The sequence below is a fragment of the Artibeus jamaicensis genome, unplaced genomic scaffold, assembly GCF_021234435.1.
Source record: "Artibeus jamaicensis isolate MK-2021 breed Jamaican fruit bat unplaced genomic scaffold, CSHL_Jam_final contig_332, whole genome shotgun sequence".
NCBI classification, from domain to species: domain Eukaryota; kingdom Metazoa; phylum Chordata; class Mammalia; order Chiroptera; family Phyllostomidae; genus Artibeus; species Artibeus jamaicensis.
Window position 1 is genome coordinate 15,097,219 of NW_026521788.1, and position 25,793 is coordinate 15,123,011.

Genomic DNA, 25,793 nt, shown 5'->3' on the forward strand with positions numbered 1-25,793 from the left:
AACGCATACTTGTATTGTACAGACATATTTAAGTAAATCAGTCATTTGCTACTCTTTGCTTGGACTAATGTCTAGTCTTTTGAAAGCGTAGCAGCATTTTGCTGCTATTCCTGTGTGCATACAGTCAGTAATGTTTGTCAAGAGCTTTAGAAGAAAAAATGACTACATAAATGTCAGTAGTTATTAATATTTGGATTTTTTTATATTTAGCTATCAAATGTGTTTTCCATAATCTGTGACCAGAAGTCTATTTGTGTCCCTCCAACTATAAATATTTTAAGCAAAAATAACCATTAACCAACAATATTCCTTCTATCCTTCTTAAAGCTAAAACAGTGATTTTCAACCAATGTGCCATGGCACACTGGTGTGCTGCAAAAATTTTTAAAATATCCACTGCCTGACTATTTACTCAGGGGCACTGACTTGTTTTTCCTTAGACTGTCAAATAAAAAATGACAACAGCCAACACAACAATAGCTGTCCAATGTGAATGAATCAAAATTACAACTACTTTTTTGTCAGATCGGCAAATAATATGTTTTTTGGTGTGCTGCAGAATTTTCATAATTAGTTTGGGTGTGCCATTAGATAAAAAAAGGTTGAAAATCTCTGTAAGAAGGCAATATTTCAGAGATTGACAATTATGCTTAACTGAGTTTATTTTAGCATGGCTTTTATATTCAAATGATCTAACGTCAGTTACTCCTCTGCTTTGAGTAATTATTATAAAAATTAGCCAGCCGACACATAGTCCACCATGCCCTTCCCTTCACTGCTCCTCTCCTTGTCTGTCTGAGTCCATCACAGCCACATCATTCAGTCGTCAGCTAAATAAAGTGCGAATGACCCAAAAATACCCTATTCTAGCCCGCGTGTAGCCATTTTCACAAATTATTATAATTTATTGTACAGGTATCTGTATCCCTGCCTTCTGACTTTGCCTCCAGACTGTTTTGCTTGTGAAGGCAGAACTCCTGCCTGTAAAGTGTATACCTGAATGGAATACACCCAGGCCAATTAAACTGAGCTGATATCTAAATCTTACATAAGAGGCAAAACTCTTCTTTAAATGTGTGATCTGGTATAACATAAATCTTACCAACTCATCGCAAATCCAGTAAAATGTTTTGTTTTATTTTAACTTTTTTATAAATGGTATTTCCACTCTGTATTCTTTGAAAAAATCCAGCATATTTTTAAAAAGTGGTGGAGGGGGTGTCTGTGAAATAGTTGGGTTGACCTACAACTGGTTCTTGAAACTGGAGTTCAAATTCTAGTTTATATTAAAAAACAAAATACATTTGAGGGCTTCTTGCCACATGTCCAATCCATTCTTTTGCATTTTTAAAGAATCATACAAAGTCCCACGTTTGGCATTGACTCATAGGAACAAAAATAGGTCAAAGGGTACTGGCAGAGCTACACAAAGCAGTCTACAAACACAGGCCTATACTCCTGGCTGAAGCTAGCAACATTAGCCCTTCACTTTTATGGCCACTAAATTTCTCTCTTGTTTTAATAATAAGAAGAATAAATATAAAAATAAAATCTTGTTTATATAAGAGGTTCAACTTGTTAAAATGCATTGAGGCTCGTGGTACTTTATAGAAGCCAATTTATACTCTCTTTGATGATTTAGAGGTGATAACTTCATGTGATTCATTGCCACCTAGTTCTGAATTTTAATAATATAATGATTCATCATGGTTTTTACATTTCTTAGTGAACCAGCTTGGTTAAAACCATTGCAGTTGTTTTTACTGGGGTCATCTGAACCACAGTTCCCAGAATGTTCATGAAAGGGCCAAGCTTATGTGTTCTGAACAGCTGTAATCTATCATGGCTGGTGCCAGGTCGACACATTATGAGTTTACAGTGTCAGCCCAGTGAATTAAAGCTTTGTTGTAGACCAGTTTGCTATGCAATTATTTCCAGTTCATATCCTATAAATCATCACGCTTCGCGTGACAATCAGCAATTTCCAGCTAGCATTCTAAGCATACATGCTGTCTTAATTGTGCTGTCTGACTCTGCACCTAGAACCGTGTGATGTGACTGGTATGGATAGCTCAGAAAATAAACTTCACTGTCCCTAGCACCTATTTAAAGAATCATCTCTGCTCTCACTTCTTTTTGTCAAGTTGTTTCATATTTATGTTGAAATAATAGGAAATGAATTTAAAATAGAAACACTTCTCATGTCTTATATCTGCAAACAAAAAAAAAACATAATTTACAATAAATTAGCACAGCAGTTGCTAGTGTAGCTCAGCTGTATTTTGCAATTCTCACACCTAAGCTCACAAGATGACACTTTTTCTGATAAGGTAATCTTTATGAGGTAGTTCTGTAGGTGATTAAATCTGACAGATGTTAGTGAGATGGTGAAGTTCTGTAACAGCAAATGCTTTAAAAAATTCTTGTTAAAATAATATCATATTCCAGTAGAAAAATCAGTCTCATAAAAGAATAAATCAGTTACAACATTGTATTTCTGTGTCTAAAATTAAAGTAAAAGTATTTATTTACCCATAAGCAAATAAACAAACTAGTTATAGCAAAATAAAATGTAAGGAAAAGAATACTTTTAGAATAAAGAATTACTGTAAAATATTATCTTCCCAGTCATTTCTTAGTGTTTACCATCATTGCTGAGCCAAACAAAATAAAATGTTTCAGATAGAAACAGAAGCTGCAGAAATTGAATGTGTCTTTTCATAATATTTTGATACTCTATCTGTTCTTCAAAACATGCCTTGAACACTGGCTCCTTCAAAGGTAAAACCTTCATCTTCCCTAAGGCAATGATGATAACCAGGTGACTGGTGTTTCCAATGATACTCCGGTCTGCACTCTGTTAAGGCTTCATTCTAGATTGCGTAATTAGATAAACCCAATTAATATTATGGCTTAATTTTGCAAAGTACCTTTGTTATTTGATGGTTTTAGTCCTGGTTTCTTATTTCCAGCAGAACAATTTCAAAACAGTAGCTCATTGTCCTTGCTTGTTTTTGATTTTTAAATGATGTTAGCTTTGCCAGAATGAATTGATATTATAATCTGTTGAAGCAATATATTACAGCATGTGCTGTTTTCTGGTTTTCTTATCTAAATATCAGTTGCCTAGTGTACAGAATTCATTTGTAAATACTGGGAAGTTCCCTGAATTGAAATTAACATGCTGGGCCAAATTCTCCGGCTGCATTAGCAACCCATTACACCAACACTGTGTTCATATAAGTGTGAAAATCAGAGTTCAAGGGTTTTCCTGGCCACCACAATCTAGTCATTTCCTAAAACTCCATCTAGCAGAGACAGGAAGGACCTGACCACTAGCAGGGGAGAAATAGGGGAAAAGTCAAAGAGCTGGGAGGGAGAGATACCCAGGTGGGAAGCGTCTTGTATTGTAGGTCATGGAGGGGGAAAGGGTGGGACTGAAAAAAGAAACTTAAAACTTAGTGCCCTGTATCTCATTAGACCATATAGCAGGGTAAACAGTAGCAGTAAAATGTTCTATTGACTATATGAGACCACAGTGATTTCTTACATTTAGTTATACAATAAATACTTAGACTTTCCCACATTGATCAGCCACCTGCCAGATAGTGAAGTGGGGAACAAGAGAGACTGGCTCCCTGTCCTCAGAGAGTTCTGTTTAGCATTGTCATAGACATAAATACATGAGAGAAAATGTGGAGAGAAACAAGCTTCATACTTTTAAGCCCTTGCTACATGCCAGGCACGGAATTGAGAGGTTTGTGCATGTTGATGTCATCCTCCCAAAAGTCCACGTGGTGGGTGACAGGCGTTGTCCCCATTTTCCAGATGAGGGGACGGCGGTCCTTGCTGTGGGACCGTGGATGGGGAAGTGTCCTCCGAGAGCTGCACCTCTGCCTTCTACTCGCAACAATGACAGTGTTTCAGACTCACGGGTGACACAGATTTGTTGGTACAGAGAATTTTCAAATAATACTCATTCATATCCTGTTTCCCCATCAAAGAAACGAATGATTCAAACTATGAAAATAGGTGCCCAAAACCCACAGGACAGAAACAACACAATAGTCCCTAAAGAAAAGCTGTTGAAGTAAAGTCGCGGCACCACTAGGTCGTTGCGGGAGCAGCCCGTCGGTACAGCTGTCTTACTCCTTTTATGAAATGGGTGGAAGTGGTCAGGAATTGGAGCTGCAGGGTGGATGATGAGACTGGTCCACAGCGGAACTAATACAGTCAAACCCAGCTTTGACTTTAAAATTGCATCAGTCATTAAAATTATTTCTCTGTTCTCTGTCACGAGTAATTGAGCTGTATTTAATTTTAATCATTAAAATGTAAAAATAATTTAAAACACCACCAAAATAGTCTATAGTCAATTTTCTGATAAAATAAATTTGGTTTTTTTTCCCCGTTTGTGACTTTAATGGCCTCCAGAAAGTTTTTGGGAGGAAGCGTTAATTAAAACTATGGCAGTGGACTCCAAGCACGGCGCGGCACACGGTGGACGGATAACCACCGGCGATGTGCTCACACGGCCCTCCGTTTTCCAATGTGTTTTTGAACTGCCTAGGTTATTGGTTACTTTTCTGCATGCCTGTTCCTAGGATAAAAAAACCTGTTATTCCGACGAACACAGTAATTACCATCACAACACACAGGACGTGGTGCCGCTGGAGCAGGAGCGTGCTGTTGTAGTCACCAGAAGCCAACTGATGCGCCTGTGTTTCCTGTTTACATGAATGAATTCGCATGTTCTCAGACTTCTTTGTAAACCAAATCCATTTTATATCTTGCCATCTTTAAAAAAATCCTCCATACCTTTTCCTTTCATTGACTGATTTCGGAACAATGTTCTACAGTGCTGTGAGAAACCAGTGAACAAATTCTCTCTCTGAAATTCCCAGGGAACTTATGCCTTCAGATCCCTAGTGCACACCTATCATTTTACTTTCCTGAACCTCTGTTTCCTCCCTATAAAGTGATAAGGAATATTCTGGGGGGTCATAAAGAACCAATGAGGTTCCATTCGCCCCCACAGATTAGGTGCATGGACTTTCAAGTCAAATAGATCTGAGTTCAAGTTCTGACAGAGTTTGCTGTTTTCCAGTTGTGTGACTTTGACCCAGTTACTTAACCTCTTTGAGCTTTAGGTACTTGATTAAAAAAATAAGGTCAATAAAACCTCTCCTCACAATTCAGTATGAATTAAAGGACCTAATTTATCATCTGCTTTCTCACTAGCCCAATGCCAAACTCAGAATAGGTTCTCAGTAAGTAAAAGCTGGGTTTTATTTTTTGTTTTTTGTTTTCTATCATCAGTGTTCATTCCCCTGGACAGTGGTAAGTGCTGCCACAAGTCCAATGAGTATCATCCACATTGTAGGAGTTGAAGGTACCAGGGGTAGAGGGGATGGCTTATGGGAAACTATGTGAATCATGGCCCCCGGACCAGGCAACTCTGAAAATCTGGAGAGTCTCTAATGTGGGGACTTCTGTCAGGGCCTATGCGGGGGGACTGGTATCTCTGGGGAATTTCTTAGAATTTCAAACTGCGCTGTGTCTATAAAACAGCTGCTAGTCAGTTTGAGCAATGCAGCTAAATCAGGGAGAAGCTGTTTAGTCGTTTGGCATTATGCTAATCACACAAATATTTTAGGACTTCATTCATAACTAAGAAATGCAGGTATTGCCCTGATGTAATCAATCATTAGGTTGTCTCCTCCAGGTGGTATTATTTCTCATGATAAACTTTTTAAACTGAATTATAGCTGATCAAACTGGCAGCCCTGGACATTTTTACATGAATGATTACCCTAATGGACTACTCAACACCTAACAAATGTCTCCTATGCACAGAGACCAGCCTGAGCCAGGGCCCCTCAAGATGAGTAAGACACGGTCACTGCCCTCACCTTGTTTCCACTGAGCGGTGGGAGATCATTCATGCGTGGCTGTAACTCAGGGTCCAATGTAACAAGTACCACACGAGACAAACAAGCGAAATACTCTGAAGCACAAGGGTGATCACGAGCAACTTCACGGAGGTGCATGAGCTGGCCAGAGGGCCAAATGGAACATGGACTGGCAGGGAGGAGGGAGAAATGCCCTCGCAGCAAAGTGAGCGGCACAGGCAGGACTCGGGGCTGGGGGCGCGCCTCCATCCATGATTTCCTTCCTATTTTTCTTTTCTTTTTTTATATACCAAATTTTGCATTGAGCCCCCACTCTGTTCCAGGCACTGTGTGACTGGGAATGAGTAAGGAGACCAGTATGACTGGAGCACGAGAGAAGTCGGATCTGCAGATTACACAATGGGCATTGTGATGAAAGAGAAGGGGGCAGGTGTGACAGACATCACAGAGATGCCCCCCAAAATGTTTTGTGGTTGATTTAATGTTAGGAACAAGGAAACGGAACAACTGAAGACAACCGCGAGGTTTTGAGTCTGGTCAGTAAGAAGCCGTTCCTGCCGCTGAGCAATAAGGGAACGGAGGAGGAGCACACTTAAAGAAGATAATTAAGGAGAAATGAATAAACAAGCTTCAGCCTGTAAAAGATTCCAGTAAGCACCGGGCGTGTAGTCCAAATGTTCTTCCACATCACTGCAGACAGATACTGAGTCTGAGGATCCTCACAGACCGGCGACTTTGAGTCTTGTATAAATACAGAAAAAGCCACTTGAAATTTAGTAAATTAAGATATAACATCTGTGACTAGACTAGAGATGACCTAGTCTAACCCCCTAATTTTACAAGCAAAGAAACCACATCTCAGACATACTCTCTATTGAGTGGGAGGACCAATCCAGGACTCTGCACATCTGAGGGAAAAATCCAGATTTCTAAAGCATTCGAATATGGAATAAAGATACCATCTAAATCTCTCAGAGTTGTTGTTTTTATTTTGGTTTGTTTGTTATTAACTAAACTAGCACGATTTATAGATTACAGGTGAAAGGTCCTTTTTGAGAAAATTTATTGTTATATAAACCATTGTCTACAAAACTTCTTTCAAATTTAATTTCCAAGAATTCCCATTCCATAAAAAGCCTCAGAAGCTTAAAGTACCTAGAGCTGTTTCTTGCTTGGGAAGACATCACTGTTCTTAGATCATTAAAATAATGACACCCCCACGCACATAATAAGGGGATGCCTAGGAGGAAAGGGTTGGTTGCTTCCTGAAAGAGCCCTGTTTCTAGAATGCCAGGCATATAAGGGTCACTGACAGCAGTTTCCTCCTCCGAAGGAAGCTAACCATGCCCTACTGCTGACCAGGGAAGAGGGCTTCATAGTCACAGAACCAGTTAGTGCAGAGTTGAAAAGGGAGGGGGAGGCGTGGTGGAGGGGAGCGAAGCAGAGAGGGGAAATATTTATAACTGTGACAACATGTTTCCCTGTAATAATTTATGAGCCCACTGAAGAAAAAGGAAACACAGCAACTATGAGTAAAATATCCAAAATGTAAACATCATGCCTTCTGCAAATTTTCTTTAGTTAAAAATTAAGGTTGAGGTTGACTAAAGTAAATGACTATATTTTCGTGGTCTCTTATTTCCTTGATGCTAAGGGTTACCAACTGATTTACAACTTCCTGTGTTGTTTTTTAATCTATATTTGTCAGCACATTTTTAATGTCAGATTACTTAAAATAGACATCTTGGGTCTAAGAGAGCAGGAATAATAATATTATGTTGACTTCTCCTAAAGTTTCATAGCACTTTACAAACATTCTTGTTTCACCTAAAAAAAAAAGCTTTATGTTTCTAAATGAAATTAGTTTCAATAGAGTTTTAAGAGTTTTTTTTTACCTATTATTATTCCAACTGATGACTTCAGGACTGAAAGGAAGTTCACTCAGTATGCTTTGAAATTAAGTAAATTACATGTACAACTTGATCCAAAAAAGGTTTCAGCCTCCTGTTACTCAGGCAGCTTAAACTGTGAAAAATAACAGGAAGCCCATGAAAAGAGAAGAACTAGAATCACGGGCTTCCATTATAGTTTCTCTTCTGACTATTGTGATTTATTATCTCATGTGATTTCTGCAAATTATGGATACTTGTTCAAAGAGAATATTCTCAAATATAAAGGGTATAAAATAGCTTCATCTTTATATAAGCAACCTTAGGATATAATTAAAGTGCAACATATATAAAATAAAATATTTAAATTTATATTTGATAATTCAAAACAGGCTTTCCACAAAAATAAGTACATGACTCATCTTTATTATTCTGACTAACTGACAGATACTGATATTTAATTCTAATTCTTAAGACAAGAGATAATGTAGAGCATTTCCTGTTAATATTTTAAATAGTAAAAACCTCAGCTCTGACCAATATGGCTCAGTTGCTTGGGTATCATTTCTCAAAGCAAAAGGTCACTGACTCACCTCCTGGTCAGGGCATGTGCCTGGCTGGGTTGAAGGTTTGGTCCCAGGTCAAGGCACATGCTGGAGGCAACCGATCAATGTTTCTTTCTCACATCAATGTTTCTCTTCCTTTCTTTCTTCCTTTCTTCCCCTGTCTCTGAAATAAATAAATAAATAAGTAAATCTTACAAAAAAAACTTTTATTGGAGCAAAGAGGGGGAAGAGGCAAGTCAAGGAACATGAATAGAGGACTTGTGGTCATGGACAGTGGGTGGCCATTTCCTGGGGGGGGTGGCTGTGAGGGGAGAGCAACAGGGAAAAGGGTAGGACAACCGTAACAGAACAACAATAATAAAAATAAATTAATAAAAAATAAATAGAACACCCTACATGGAACCAAACAAAAGTTTATCCATGATTGGAACTATTTGAAAAAATTTACAACTGAGTTCAAGGATATGCCTTTTAGAGTATAATTTACTAAGCTAAACAAATATATACTGAGTGGCTCCTAAAAGTATTTTTGAAAAGCATTAGTTATTTTCTAACTGTTTATAATGGAACCAGCCATACTTTCCGTCTCTCACATGGAAGAGGTTGGAGGATAAGATCAGTCAAAAATACAATCTTGAATTTAGTAATTCCAAGAGCTCTGCTATTTCAATTTTCAAAAGAAAGACTTGTTGAAAGTTTGCCCTATATGCCCTAAGTCTCCACTTTTGATGAAATTTGTTGAAGGAAATCTTTTTAAAATGAACTCAATCTGGACAACCACAGACCACACTGGATGCTGAAAAACAAAAGATAAAAAGAGTAATAAATTGAGCTGGGGGTGGAGGAAAGGCAGATTTTCTCATCGGAAAGTGAGATGTAAATACTCTCCTTTTCGAAGTAGGAGATTTGCCTTAGTGCTGACCAAGTACCTAGTTATGCCACGCGAGGTGGGTCTCAAAAGAGAAGTTGTTTGAGTCCATGGAATTCCCCGAGTAAGGTGGCATCGGGTACATGTTTGGTACTACCAAGACTGCGCCCGTATAGAAATAGGGCGATGGCACGTTCTCATTAAATCCTCCCAAGTGCATTAGGCTGCTTGGGCAATATTAACAATTCCATATGGAAATAATATGGGGCAGTGTCCTCAGTATGGCCACGCCAATGTGTCTTCCAGTGCTCAGCATTAGAGAGAAGACCCTTTCAGTAATAACAGTAATTATAAATAATAATAAATAATAATAATAATAATAATATTCCTTTGGGTTTAATAATACTTTCCCTTTGAAGAACTCCCATCATTTTCATTCGCATTATCTAATTTGTGCTTGAAACAATTCAAAGACGTAGCCAGGTGGCAATTATCATTATCCTCCTTTTACAAATAAATAAACTGAGGCCTAGGGATTTTCTTAGCATCACACAACTAGGAATAGAGCCAGAGCTAAAGCCTATAATTCAGTGGTCTGTCTCCCAGATTACTGCCATTTTTGCAAGTATCTGGATATCTGAAGAACGGTTCTGTCCCTCAGGAAATATTTGTACCAGGGCCAGATCTTTTCCTTTTAAATTGCATTTGCTCTAAGAAGGCACTCTTTTTCAAATTCATTAGAGAGGATTTTGTTTTCTGAGGTCATTAAGGTAGGAGTACTCAGATTTCTTTTCAAATTGTGTTGGCCCAAAGCAAAAGTATGCTTGAAATACTGAAGATGTCTAAAATACTCTGGAATCAGTTTCTGTAACTATCTAACTTTATTTTTTTTCTAATTTCAATCCCGAGCTAAACAAGATCAAATCAAGACATATAAATAAAAATGGGCACGAGGTGTTAACTGGAGTGTCCTGCCAGGTTGCAGATTGGTTGACTGTGGCCTGCCAACTGAAATTCCTACTTGCAGCTTCAGCTGGAATGAGTAGTCTTCATTTCCTGTCCTGACTTGTACTGTGTTACCGTTCACTGTGCAGGTGATTAGCATGTGGATCTGATGGTCTCAAAGCTCTATTAAGTTATAAATGTTCAAACTACCAGTATGCTAGAGTAAAAATAGAAGTTGCTATTAGATGTCTATTCATACCCTGCAGAAGCCTGGCAACATTCTGAACCTTTTCAGAATGTAAATACTGCATATTAAGCATAGGAAAAAAATTAATGTGCTGCATTTGCAAATTTATTTCCAAGTCAAAAATGCAAAGGAGGAGGAGGATCTCGTAGCAGAATTGATATTCTACATTTATGAATGTAGAAGGGTATATTAAGAAGTTTGTAATGGTCTGAACACAAAAGAAAAACACTTCAGAAATGAATTAATTTAGTTTCTCTGATAATCTTAGCTTTATGAATTTACTCTTTTTATTTTAAACTTATGGCCTCAGTATGACATTACCAGAGTCGACTGCATTTTGCAGGTGGCATTCATATGTTGTTACTTTACATGCAGTATATTGTGGGCAGCGGATTACAATTTTTTGTTAAAAATTTCCAGAACCACTCAAGTACTTCTCAATTAGACTTGCAAATCAGCAATGCTTTTCTCTCGTGGGGGAAAAAAATACTTAAATCATTGCAGGAATTTTGTGCCTTTTTTCCTTGGTATTGGGAAAAGTTTGCAATAAAGTTTGCTTTTTGAAACTTTTGACATTTTTTAGTAAGTTCTGATTTACATATGAAGTCATCTTTTGACAATTCCAAACAAATGTCTTTTTAAAGGAAACCAGAGTTTTGTATGTGTTCCTGCAGCTCCAAAAGGGTCTAACAGATTTATCTTGCTGTCTGCCATTCAAAACAGTGGAGAGTTGTCATCTGAATGACATTTTTAATGTCTCGAATAATTTAGTAATTGACACTTTAATCATAGATTTCAGCAGTACAAACACAACCCACAAATCACCTGTACTTTCTCCAAAGAAAATAATAAACAAGATAAATAGCAAAAAACAAAAACAAACAACAGAAACCAAATAACAACAAAAAGAAACAAAAAATCAGAGTTAATAGGATCAATAATGTTATCATATAAAGTAGAAAAAGAAAGCATGAAGTAACATGTTTTTCAGATAAAAGCTTTATAATTCTTAAACACAGTAAGATTTGAAAGCAGATTTTAATTCCTATAAGTATGGTTTTAGACCTAAAGTGACCCTGTACTTTCTTCCAGAAGGCTTCAAAATTCTTATCCTTTATTCCCACACTAGAGAATAAATAAATAAATTTCATACTAAAGATATAAACTCAAAAGATTTCTAGTGATTTTATTTGGCTAGTAAGTAAAGATCTGGGATTTTTTAAATCTACATAATGGTTGATGATGAAACTTTGTTCTTATGGGTATTAAATTATGCCAAAAATCCATTTACTTGATATTCTTTAAATACCATAACATGCCTCAGAGAAAGCTCAGATTGTAAACTGTCTTAAATAACACTAATGAAATGTACACATAATGAACAATATAACTAAATTAGGTTAATTTTCATGTAACAGATAACATATGGGGGAAAGGTATATCGGTAAGTTATCTAAAACCAATTTTCTAGCGACCACATCTGTAGATGTTATTTATTGTATGTTCCCTTAACAGCCAATTATTCAGTTTAGAAATCTATTCTCTTCTTTATTAGAGCTTTTAATGTACTCACCTTGGTTCAAATGGTCTGCTCATTATCTGAAAAAATATAAACGGCATTCACATGGAACAACATGATTGTTTTTTATTATATCCATTTGTGTGCAAGCATTCAAAAATGGCAAGAGAAACACATTTATTGCTTTACATTCGAAGTAATATTTAGGGGGTATTTGAAAGTCAAGCAAAACCAATCATTTGGCCAAATGGATGTATGTGTCTAATCAGAAACTCCTGAGTTTTCATCTCAGCATTAGGCCTCAGGCAAGTCACTTAAAGTCTTTCCCTTTGTTTCTCAATCCAAAGATTATGGGTGCTATTCTCTTGTAGAAAAAGGGGGGTTGCTAAATCAGGGTTCCAAAAAGGAGTGTTGTTTTAATAAACATATTTGATCCTTTCTCTGTTTTTATTTTTCTAGATTTAAAAGGTAACATATTAGACTTTTGAGGGAAAAAAAATATGAGACAATTACAATTCTACAAGAATGTATAAAAATAGTTATAAAACTAGCTTTATTTAATTTGCTTCAACTATTCATAGACTTGAGGAAATTATAATGTTCTTTCAGAAAATCTAACTTAATAAAGCTGACCATGTCTCTCTGTTTTAAATAGATTTTATTACAGAACCAGTGATGTTGTAAAACATGAGGTTTTGTTAAAAAAAATACAAAGGCCTAATTGTGTTTTTTTAAAGAAAGTATTGCATCAGACGGTTTCATTTAAACATATTTGCTGGCTCTGTGCTCTCACCACAATTATTGATTCTAATTTTTCTTAAACTTGTTTTTTTTAAATACTACTTAATGGGGAAAATTACTGTTATGCTTCTGGGAACTATGTTTATTTCAATCTATATCTTCAACTGTACACCTTCATATTACTAGTGAAATGACTTTATATTTACTCTCACCTGAATTTAGGGTCCCTTTTTTCCCTTGCAGGGTATTCCTAACAGAGACAAATGTAGCTCTTCATGAAAGTGTAGCCATGGCCTGGTTCACTGACAGTGTGCCGAACACCCTGGAGAAGAGAAGTGCTCACCCCCAGCTTGGTGCACAGATTAAATCAAGTGGCTAGCTGTATGAGCTAAATTCATAAAAATCAGGGGAAAGAAAAGTTGAATCTCAGTCAGAGCTTCAGGTTTGGGGGATAAATGGAGCTTCATTCCACCAAAGAAGTGACGTGGACCTAGTGAGGCGCTCCGAGTTTCTGAGTGTGTGCCCACTGTACACACACGCCCCAGTGCCAAAGGCCAGGAAAACTGGGTGGCTGGCAAGTCATTCAGATTAGCCTTATAAAGAAATCCAGTCCACAGGGGTATGCAGGATAAAATAAGAGGCTTGAGTCCTGGCTGCTGTAGCTCAGTGGATTAAGTGCAGGCCTGCGAACCAGAGGATCGCGGTTTGATTCCCAGTCAGGGCACATGCCTGGGTTGCCCGCCAGTTCCCAGCAGGGGACACGTGAAAGGCAACCATACATTGATGTTTCTCTCCCTTTCTCCTTCCCTTCCCCTTTAAAGATAAATAAATAAAATCTTTAAAGAAACAAGAGATTTGAGCACAAATACCTGTTTACACCTACATGTATACCCCAATGGAAGAAGGGACACAGGGAGGTGAGCAGATGGTATAACCTGCCTCTGACAGGATGGAGAGGGAGTCTTTTGAGAACTTTCCCCCAAGAGGTGAGAGAAAAGATCAGAAAAGCTCAGCTGGTACGTGGAAAAGCATAGCAGCAAGACAAACATGGCAGAAGCAACAAAGAAAATGTGGCTTCACTAAGAGGACGTACTTGTTCCTTGTACACGGGCTCACCCTCACTTGCTCAATACCCACAGTAGAGTCAGTAACCTCCATCCTTTCTCTCTTCTTCCAATGTGTCACTCACCTCCATTCCCCTAAATTTCTATTTCTCACCCTGTATTATAGTCTATGCCTCTGATCGTCTGCCTTTGCCTCTGTATTCCCCTGTGCAGCCTATTTATTTTACCTATAACATTTCAGAGGATACTAAAATATATTTAGCTATTTCATTTCCCTGGCTTGGTAAAATAAAGAGCAAGATAAGGTGGAGGATGAAGATACAAGCATGGAGGAAAAAGGTGCAAATAATTTGGTAGGAAGCTGCGAATGTGTGTATGTTCCATCGAGGAAAAAAACAGGCTTATGAATGTGATGAGAGAAAAGATCCATTCTGATATGTTTCTTGATATTCTATTTTGATTAGTATTTAGTCAACTTAAGATAAACAATCTGGCATGATGTCATCTAACAGAATAGAGATTAAGGGCTTAATAATATCAATAGTTTCCAAGTTTGGCAACACGATGACATCTCACAGTTTACTGAAAACTGGGTAGGCCAAGAAGTAGGCACAGCCGGGTTTAACTCCCAGACCTGTCACTGAGTAACCATTCGTCTAAGCCAGTTGATTAACCTCTTGGTTCCCAAATGCGCTTCATTGTCAAGTTAAGACACTTCAGTTCTTCTATATATGTATACTAAGCAGCAACTTTTTATAAAATCAAATTAAAATTAAAAATATGGCTCTGGCTGGTGTGGCTCAGTGAATTGAGTGCTGCCCTGAAAACCAAAGGGTGGCTGGTTCAATTCCCAGTCGGGGCACACGCCTGGGTTGCAGGCCAGGTCCCCAGTAGGGGGCGTGCAAGAAGCAATCACACATTGATGTTTCTCTTCTTTTTCTCCCTCTCTTCCCCTCTCCCTAAAAATGAATAAATAAAAACTTTAAAAATTAATAAATTATATTACCAATTAAAAAATAAAATAAAAATATGAATTCAATGTAAAATACATTGGTATGGCCAAGCAGTAACTTAGCCTCCAGTACATTTCAAAACTTCTCTAAGTGAAAATAAATACTAACATTGAAGTGATGAAATACCATAACATGTGAGTTCATGTGAAATTTAAAATGAATGTATGATCATTGTAGGGTTTTCCCAGGCCTCATGGAATGGTAATGATTTGATGTATACATTTTCAGAATGCTGTCTTCAAACTTGTAGGCTCAGAGTCAACTTTGTCAGCATAGAGTGAGTGTGGTCATCTCAGGCTACAAAAACAGGCTCAAGGATCTTACTATATAAACTAGAACATCAATTATAGCTTTACAGTAAGGAAACAATAAGCATGAGAATCAGAGCACTGAAGTGGACGTATCTTTACAGATCATTTGAGAGATGCACAGTCAGATTATGATAAAAATGTTGGCTGTTCAACGGGGAATTAGGACAAGAGGAGCTAATAAAATGATTCAGATGTTTAATGACATCAGTGCAGCCATCTGCTCTTTCTCCGTGGTGAGATGGACACCACTGAAGCTGACTTCTTCAACTCCTGTTTCTTCTTTCCACTGTTAACCAACCGTCACCCTTCCTCTGTTTGACACACTCTTGCCACAGAATTATGAAATGCTCCCAGCGAAAATCTTGCTTTGCCCTCGCTGTTTCTGGTTGGTTTTGTAAGAATCTCTGATTTACTGTGTGCTAGTTTCATACATTAACCTTTAGTGATGTTATCAAGTTCATTATCAAGTTCTTGATGGCCACTTTACTATTGCCTCCAAGAATAGTTAGTTGTATATCTTGCTGAGTAATATTGAAAACCATCAGGCTGTTATTGAATGTTTTAAGAATGTAATAACCTTCTGCCAAAATTGGAGAAGGTGTGCAGGGTATCTAAAATACTGTCTCTACATACAGAGAGCTTTTAAGCAGCAAGCTTAGGAAGGGGACACTGACCCATGAACAATTAAAGCTCAGAGAAGTACAGAATGAAGTTCTAAACCACATAGTATAGAAAGGGAATTAGACAGTGGGTACAAGAAAATGCTCATTATCCAATACAGAGCTGAAATGGTAACTTGTGGTTACACACAAAAGGCTTTATCATAATACAGCTCTTTTCTTCCCCGTCAGCAAATGATAGAAACTGTCAAGCCTTCAGGTGGCCTTTTCCCCAACCCTCTAGAAGAAGGAATCTCTTTTGATATTTACTCAGCATTCATAGAGCCTCCCCCAACACTGGATACAGAAATAAAGGTATGTTTCCTTTTGCGTCTTAATTCACCCTATCTCAGTGTAGAATTCCCTATGGCTGAGAGGAAAGGAAGCAATTGCTTTTCTATTTTCTCTCACTCTGATTTTTCCTAGCTAAATGTAGGTATTTTTTTCACCATTGATTCACAGATGGGCCATTTGAGGGTGGCTCAGCAATTTTAATCTTTCCCACTCCATTTTCCCCAATCTCTGCCTTCACTTTCCTAAAAGTAAGCACCGTTAGCACCATGACATGACCTGTCAGGATACTCATAAATAATGAAAATGCAGGATGATGTCAAATTACAACCTCCTGATAGATGGACCTTCTTCCTGGTAGAAAAGCACCCCGGAGAAGTTTGAGGCCACATAGAAATCCCCGAGTGCTCCAGAAATCACCTGAGCCTTGTTTACTTCTTTGTTTACTTTCCATATTCTAGGGACTGGATCAAGAACTGGGCCCTCAGGAGTCCCGGCCAGAAGCCAGTGCCTCAGACACGGATGCTTTGGTCGGTTTCACTGTTGAAGATGTAAAATCAGTGCTGGCTCAAGTCACAGATGACATTTTAATCAGCATTCAGGTACTCAGCCTTGACAGTGTGCTCACTTACTTCATTACTGGTTAATTAGCCAACCTCATTCTTAATGTCTGTAAGTAATACCTACATTCAGTCAGCAATAGCAACGCTTATAATGGAGGAGTTCAATTTTACATCTTCATGTTATTCTCAGTTGAGTCATCTGAGACCCAACGAGATCACAAAATAGATCCACTAAGAGCACACAGTGTCTTGTGTGCTTTCAGTTTAAAAAATCATCCAGCATTGAAACCCAACAAATAGTAAAGATGTGCCTCGTCACACAAAAATTGCTCATACAAGAGTACAGTACATTTCTGAAAACAGTAAACACTGATGATCAAAGTATAATTTTCAGCTGTTTTCCCACTAAATTTCCAAAAACAGATTTTCAAATCTTTGAACTCCCTCTCAGATAGTCTGTTTCTTCCCACGTATTACTAACAGCGAAGCAGTTCACACCGGCAGCCACAGCCATGGCAACAGCGAGTGCCAATGATGGATCCGTTGGCTCGGCTTTATGCTTAATTTTTTTCCATTTAAAAAAAATGAACAAAACAAACATTTCTACCTACACAAGGACTTGCATCATTGCCCAGGCAAAGTGATGAAATAAGTGAATTGCATATTTTGAGAGGACTTATAATTTCTTGCAGAAATGACCATGAATCAATAAGACATTTTACAGCATGTTTAAAATATTAATGCATCTTAGGGAAAGATTTAGTTGATGTCTAAACATGAGACTGTATATAAGAAGCCCACTGTATTAACAACTAATTTAGAAAGAGCAAAGATTAGCCTGGCATAAGCATAGCTTGTTACTTGTTGAATCATCAAATGTTAATGCACTATTTACATGAACATTTAATGATTTGATGCCAACAGAATCAGCCAAAGTCCTTGGCTTAATAAGGAGTATTTAGTGTTTACCAGAAATAGTGGAAGAACACGTTTTACACAAAGCTTTATTGTTAACAACCCCATGAATGTAATAACTGGTTACTGTGTGGAAGGGCAGAGTGCAGTGAATTAAACTGAGTTCATAACATATCTCCTTTTTAGATTTGATAACATTTCATCTAAATATAGTTTCTGTATAATCATGGCCCTGGGCTCCTTTGCAATCCTGTGGCTCTGAAATTATTGCTCAGGAACTACTAGACAGTAATAGAATTGTTTGCAGGCCCCCCAAATTGAAAACATTTTACCAAGTCTATGTTCCATGTAGTGAGTATATTTTTAACTATTCATTGATTTTTTTAAATATTAGAGTCTGCAGCATTTATAACACTACTCTCTAACAGGAAGAATATGATTGCTATACCTGTTTATGATTGTCCCGCTGGCCTGCAGTTATGCTTAACTGGGCTTGGAAGTTCATTAGCTGCTTCATCTAAATATAATTAGACATAGAGAGAACTTGGACCAGAGGTGAAGGATGTAGATCCTTTAGGTGGTACAATCATTTCCATGTTAAGTGGATTCATGGATTAGCTTGGGCCAAATTACTGCCAATATTTCAATAAAATGACGTGATGATATGGATTTATTCAGTGTTTCAAGATAGCAAACCTCCTTCTGTATTTTCTTCCAATAATCCTAACACACTCTGGGCATAGTAGGCAGGCATTTCTTTGGCAAATCAATTGAGAAATGAGAGACACAAGAAGACTGAGTCATTTGTCCAGAGTTTCCAAGATCAGAAACTGATGAAAGACTCTGAATGAGAGCTGTAAACTGGGTTCTAGTTCAAGTTCTAGAGGTAGCCACAAAAAACACACAACCTCTAATATCACGGCCAGACTACTTTGGATTTTAATACCCCCGTGGTGTGGCACTCTTTCAGTGTTTGCCCTTGTGTTTTGGACAGATTCCAAGTTGAGCAATTACTCTCCACTTACCTATCCCCTTGTTTTAGATGGGTAAGTTATTTTCCAGTTTTAAAATCTGCCTTCCAAAGTTCCTGGCTCCTCAAATTGCCGCATCCCTTTTCAGAGGTACCCACATGCCAGTGGTCAGTGGATCTAGACCTTCCAAATACAATGGCCCACTGTAGAAACATTTAAACATCTTACTATTTGTAAGTTTTCCAATAGTTTTTCTTCTCATTTATTTAAAAATCACCCTGCTATTATATTTTTGGAGGAAAAGGCAGTAGAGAGATCATATTTTAAGTATAGTTTTTGTCAGAGCTCCTTCTCCAGCTGTGGTTAGAGGCATATTTCACTTTATATAATTCAGAATTTTCTAAAAATGTAGTGTGAATCTTTAAATTCTTGTACACTAATCCACTTACTTTCCCATTGACTCGCTTTATAGTTTTAGAGATTTATTAAGATTGAAGTTATCCTGGCCCTGAGTTGTTAATTAAAATTATACTGAATAGAGCAAACATTTTAAGGTTTCATAGTTTAGTTATTTTAATTTTAAAGATACATTCAAAATGAAATTATTTTGGCCCCGACTTGTATAATAAAAGAGTATACCCAGTGGAGCAAACTTTAATATATTTAAAGAATTACATTTCAGAGAAATATGAATGCTAACACTAGATTCTTGCTGTTAAATGTTGGCTGTCGGCCCTGTCTAAGCAATAGGGTAAAATCAAATGAAGATGTTGAGGGAAGCTCGACATCTTGGGCCTACAGGTATTTTTAGGTCAACTTGAATTTCCAGGTTAGAAAACCTGTGAGTGAGATCAAGGTGGTGGACCATTGAGAGACCACTGAGCCCAGGCCACGTGTTTCCCATTCTTCCTGCGAGGAAACTTAGAACGTCCCAATCCTGGCTGTTGGGGGACAGCTTGTCTCTTCAGCAGAGTTCTAGGGAATAACAAGGAGAGATGGTGGGCTAATGGCAGTGTGCTCTGGACCAGACAAGGAGTGTTTCCATCCAGCTCTGCTGGTCGCGTCTAAAGTACTGGTCCCCACGGTGGCCTGGAGATCTTAAACATAACTCCATGCTGTTAGATGGGCACCTTACTGTCATGCATCCTTGCCCCAAAGCCCACACTTACGCAGATGAATTCCATTTCAGTGAAATACCAGAAAGGTCTCCAGGTGAATGTGAAAAAACCCTGGTGAGACAGTGAAACAGAAGCTGGAAGATGATAGTAGCTCTGTCCTTAGTTGAAAAGAAATGAGATTATTGATGGGCACAGAACACATGATAGTCAAGCACTGCTTAATGACTGAGATGCATTCTGAGAAATGTGTCGTTAGGCAATATTGTGCCAACGCCACAGAGTGTACTTAGCATTGAACGCCATCAAGCCCACCACACACCAGTGCTCTGTGATACAGCCTATGTTCTCAGGCTGTAAGCCTCTACAGCACGTTGCTGTGCAAAACCACATGAGACTAAATGAAGCACAAGGGAGAATGATGCAATCAAGAAACGCAGTAAACATGAGGTGCGTGCGTCTGTTGCCTGCACAACACAGCATACTGTTTCACAGCAAACTATTTTTACAAGTAGAAAGGCTGCACTATAATGTTAAAAAGTGTAGTACGTTAAATACATAAACCAGTAAAATAGTTGTTTATTATTGTTATCAAGTAGTGCGCACAGTACATAATTGGTACGTGCTGTACTTTCATCTGATTGGTAGCACAGTGTGTTTGTTTATACCAGCACCACCACAAATGCGTGAGTAATGTGCTATGCTAGGACATTACAATGGTTATGACATCACTAGGCCATGGGAATTTTCCAGCTCCATTCTAATCTTAACGGGGCCACGGTCATATACGTGATCTGTCTGGGACCAAAACATCCTTGTGTGGCACATAATTGAAAGTGGGAAGAGTCACTTTACTGAGAGCAGTGCTTCCCAAGCCCTTGGAATTGTGACAAGATTACTTCTTCCAACCGTTTCATGCCAATATGGTCTAATATGTTGCATGACATAAAGAAATAGGAGTAACATATTTTTTAATTTAATTCTTCTTTGCTTTTATTAAAATAGTTCACTGTTTTAATAAAAACTATTTTGGAGCAGCCAATAGTTCTCTACATTGGCTGCTCCAAAATAGTACTAGGAAAGCATCTCAACAGTTTTATTTACTGTGTGTGTTCTAGACCAGCATAAGTATTAGACAATAGGACAATGGGCCAATAAATGAAGTATTATATAGAGAATACAAATAAAAGTTTATTGTATAAGATTAAGGCCTTCATGTTTCATATTTCACTAGTAAGCCAAAGAAACACTAGGTAATTTTTTTTAATTTACACAAAAATTTCACTTTCACTTCCTCCCACCTCCAACTATTAAAATGCCCTAACCAAATGTTATCAAAACAAACACTATAAATTCATAAAGTCCTTTAAAGACAGCTACCCCCAATGTTGTTTCTCGGCATAGGCAGTCTTCATGGCATGGGATGGTATGATCTGAAATCCTTGTAAAGCATATTTTTTAAATATTTCACATCATATCCCTGAAATATAACATTGGTGAATATGTCACAAAGGTAGGAGTTGGAATTATGAGTCTAAGAGCTACCGTGTAATATTAACTAAATAATTTTAACTGCTTCCTATTTTAGGTAAGAACTAAGACCCTAGGCAGTTTACTGTCTTGCCCACGGCTGCTGGGCTGACCCAGTCCTTTGGTCTTCACACTCCAAGACCAGTGCACTCTTTTTATCTCTCCCAGACTCATGCCCAAGGGATTAGAGATTCCTAAAAAATGACAGTTTCTTTGTAACCTGGAAAAACATGTTCATCCCTTCTTGCCTCCTCCACCCAGCCATCAAAGAAAGGAAAAACCAGAGGACAGAGTTTGATCCAACGCTTAAAACTTAAACAAACAAAAAACCCTGGTACTCAAACGAGAATCCAGAATTTATACTAATGTGATCTTTTCAAAAAATATCAATTCTTACTGGGAAGGTAAAATAAAATCTCATCAGATAGAGCAACTAGGATGAACATTTCAAAACTATCTATTACAGTCATAAAGAAATAAATAAGGGTGAAAAGTTATATCTGGACCAAAACAATATTTGATTTTTTAAGTTTCTTCTGTATAAATTAAAATGTTTCTCCAAATCCAATTACCCTGAAAACTTCAAATTATGTTACAGACATGAGCATTCTAAACTTCAAATTAGTTATAAACATGCATATATAAACTACTTACATATATTTGTAGATTTTTTTAAAATCATCTAAACAAAAACACCAGTTTCACCACATCACCCACCATTGGTTTTTCTATACATCATTTTATTATCCATCATGAAGGAGAGAAGACATTTCCAGAGCTATTACGTTCAGTTAACGGGAAAATATTTCGGGAGTCGAGCAGGTAGCAGTGGTAGGCCACAGATCATCACTGCCAGAAGCTAAATACTATCGCAGCTGTAGCAAACACTAAAACCCGACAGCAATCACTTACTTTTTTTTTCACCCAAACTGTACTACAAAGTGGCATAATTCCAGGAGTTATACTGTTTGATGAATACTTTTAATTATGAAAATTGTTCTAATTGTAAGATTATTTGTGTTGTTATTTCACAACAGAAGCTGTCTGGGATCCCATTTAAAATGCATTACACAGGAGACAAAAACATTTATTGCAAAGGGGCGGGGAGACCAACAACATTGCAGTAGCTGAGCCCTGAGCAGTTATTCCGACTCGGTGCTTATTGGTAAAGTCTGTCTGAAAATACAGATAAATTATCCTATCTTCCAACACACGGCTATGTGAAAAATGGCTGTCCAAATACCACTTCCTGTTCATAGCAGACATGCTATACATTGGGAATGTGCGGAGAAATATGATAAAGTGTTATCACATCACTACAGGCTGAAACACAGCTATGTCTGCAAAACAGGAAGGTGTGTGAGGGATAATGTCTGTCTTTAGGCAGCGTAGTATGTCAAAACCACAAAGACAATGTGCAGCAAAAGATAGCTCCATCATAACCACTTTTTTATGATTGTCTTCACAGGCCGAGATAAACGAAAAGCTGCAAATACAGGAAGAGGCCTTTAATGCACGAATAGAAAAATTGAAAAAGGCCTGAGGACTCGGCACAAAGAGAGTGATGCCAGACTTCACAGAAACAAACAAAACCAGTCAGAATAATAGACCCTCAAGAGCATCGTGTCTCCTATATTTAGTTTAGAGAGGAAAAACCAAGCCCCACTTTTTATTATCCTAAGTAATTAGAAAAGTATTGGCCCCAATTTTGCTATCTCCTGTCTCATAACAGCCTCTGAATTTATTGCACTGAGTGTAATAAGAACATTTTGTCTACAAGAGTTTGGAGAATTATATATAAAAACACAATTACTTTTACAATCCTCCTTTGACATTTTGAGTAATAAATGTTATCCATCTTCAAGGAGAATGAAGCCAACATTTTTAAATAAAGAAAAAAATAATAATGATTTTATCCATAGTGACCCAAATGAACTGCCACATTAAGGAGCACTGTGAAGAGATACCACTAACCACACCACTGAGGAGAAAACTTACTAAACAACAGCTATTCAAATGCATATATTAGGGTTTTTTTCTCAAATCGTTTGGTTTTCTTATTTAAATCTTTCAGTGTGAAACCAATTTTCTGAAATTACATAATGCAATTTGAAGCACTTTAATTTATTCTGCACAGTATTTGTTATTTCTAATCTTGTTACTCTCCCAGGAGAATACATGACCTATATAAAAAGAAGCAGTGTATAAATGGTTATTAAAGACCAACCTATATATAGATTGTAAAAATCTTAAATATAAATCAAACTCACAGAGCTCTTAAACTTAACCATTATATTGCAGTAGAGTGGTTGAAAATATCTCAAGCCCTTAAATACATTTATTAAAATGTGATTTCAAAAGAAAAATATCTGTTTACTAACGGATTGTCCCTAGTTGGACAAATTAAACCAATTATGACTTAGGCCCTTTCCAAATGTCTTAGACTTTAGAGTATTCTACAAGGGAGAGTGTTGCTAGAAGGTACAGTTCCTTCAAGAAGTTTCCAGTTCATACTGGAACCAAATGCACTCGCATCTTGAAGACGCTTGGTCCAATATGCCTAGTCTATGCTCTAACCTCTGGCTATAACCTTACCTTCTCCATTAGTGCCAAAGAGATTGCCCAAAATGTGTTTATTTGGGGCACAGACAGATACGACAGCATTTGGTGATTTTCTAACTACACGGACCAACAATGTAAGAGGGGTCCTTAAGATAAAAGCATGTTTGTTGTTCATGCAGTTCCAAGTCTGGAAGGTCTGGAGTTGTGCTGAGATATGTTTTTTCCTTGAGCTGTGCTGCTACTTGAAAATGCTCATGGCCATAGGAAAGCACCAGGAGAGTTCTCGTGTCTTGATTCCATCAATCTTTTCTCCAGAGAAAGCAGGTGAAATTAGAGAAACCACAAACCGGAATAAAGGAGCTTCTAGAAATCACCAAACACAGTGACTTCAAATGAAGTCATTGGCACAGAGCGGACTTGCGTTTCTAATAAAGAGTGCTTATTGTGAGCAAAGGTACCAAGAGCCCAAAACTGAATAAGAGATACAGTAGAATCCCTAAACACTACACAGAGACAATATATTATACGCGTGCCTGAAGCGCATGATCATGTCTAAGGCATGCCTCCAATGTGAGACTCCAAGTCTGAAACTGGCTTCCCCAGCAGCTAGGGTGTGGCTTAAGATGGGCGATTGAACCTCCATTTGCTCATCTGGCAAATGGGCATAATACTTATTTTTGCGGTAGTTATGAGGATCCAATAACTACATATTGATGTTTTCTCATAAGGTTTGGTTTCTATTTACCTCCTAGGATACCTAAAAGCCACTGTTTGTCTCTAATACCCACTGCCCAGCTGTTGGACAGCCTCCGTGCAGGAATTCCCGGGCTTCCCCGGTGCCCCACTGGCGCCTCTGTGAGCTCCCACAGTACCCACGCGGTCCCCCAGCTGGCCTACACCTTTCACATTGGCGCAGCCCAGGGCTCTCTGTGGGAGCCTAACTTTAATATCTAGTAATAAAATGAGAATAATCATAGTGACAGTAGCTACAAATTTTAATTCACAGTCTTCGCTATTTTAAATTGATAAAGAAATGCATGCACTTTCTCTCGTTTATGTAAAAAAAAAGAGTGTATACAGTGGAATTGCTGGGTCGAAAAGCAGTTCTCTCACCTACAAGTGGAACCTAATCAGCAAAACGAACAAGCAAGCAAAATATAATCAGAGACATTGAAATGAAGAACAAACTGACAGTAACCAGAGAGGAGATGGGAGGGGATAATGGGTGAAAAAAGGGGAAGGGTTTTTAGGAACACGTATAAAGGACCCATGGACAAAACCAAAGGGGGGCAGGATCAAAGGTGGGAAGTGGGGATAGCTGGGGTGGGGGGGAAGTGGTGGGAGTAAAATGGAGACAACTGTACTTGAAAAACATTTAAATTTTTTTAAAGTGTATACAATGAAAAACAACTTTTACCCTAGCTAGGTACCCTAATTTCTCTCCCTACAAGGCAACTATAGCTTCCAGTAAGTTCTTAGAAAAGTATTTTTTGTCTGTTTAAACAAGTGGATGTCTATACATTGTGGTCTTTTTCTTTTTTAACACAACTTAAATTATTATTTACACTGCCTTTTAAAATCAAATAATGTACCTTAGAGATAATTCTCCATCAATACATCAATGACCATGTAGTATTTCATTATAGCAATCCCACAACTTTAACTAGTCAGTCCTATTGATGAAAATTTTATTGTTTCCAGTACTTAGCTCTCACAATGCTGCATTGCCAACTTTGTGAGTATGATTATACCTGTATGATGAATTCCCAGAGGAATTAATTTCTAGGTCAAATTTTTTGTGTGTTTCCAATTTTGATAGATATTGTCAAAGTGCCTTCCAAAGTTACTTCACCAACAATGTGTGAAAAAAAATCCCTCTTTGTCTACATTGTTACCAATTTCATTCATTACTCAATTTCTTACATTTGATGTTCCAATAGATAAAAATAATGTCACACTATTGTTTTAATTTGCTTTTATTGTTTTACTGTATATGGACTGAGCACCTTTCATATGTTTATAAGCAAATTATTTATATGTATACTTAAATTATATATGTATTAATTTTCCTAATAACCCTAAGAGATACACAGATATTATTAGACTCATTTT

The 25,793-nt window shown here is 37.6% G+C and overlaps 1 protein-coding gene across 2 annotated transcripts in view; it reads left to right on the forward strand.

Annotated features, from left to right (window-relative positions):
- Positions 1 to 23,316, forward strand: part of CABCOCO1 (ciliary associated calcium binding coiled-coil 1) — a 118,253-nt gene extending 94,937 nt beyond the window's left edge. For both annotated transcript variants that reach the window (XM_037139953.2, XM_037139954.2), the window contains 3 exons: positions 15,927 to 16,049; positions 16,487 to 16,627; positions 22,588 to 23,316. In XM_037139953.2, the coding sequence (XP_036995848.2) occupies positions 15,927 to 16,049; positions 16,487 to 16,627; positions 22,588 to 22,662 (339 nt within the window). In that variant the 3' untranslated portion in view covers positions 22,663 to 23,316. The remainder of the gene's footprint in view (positions 1 to 15,926; positions 16,050 to 16,486; positions 16,628 to 22,587) is intronic.
- The last annotated feature ends 2,477 nt before the right edge of the window (positions 23,317 to 25,793 follow it).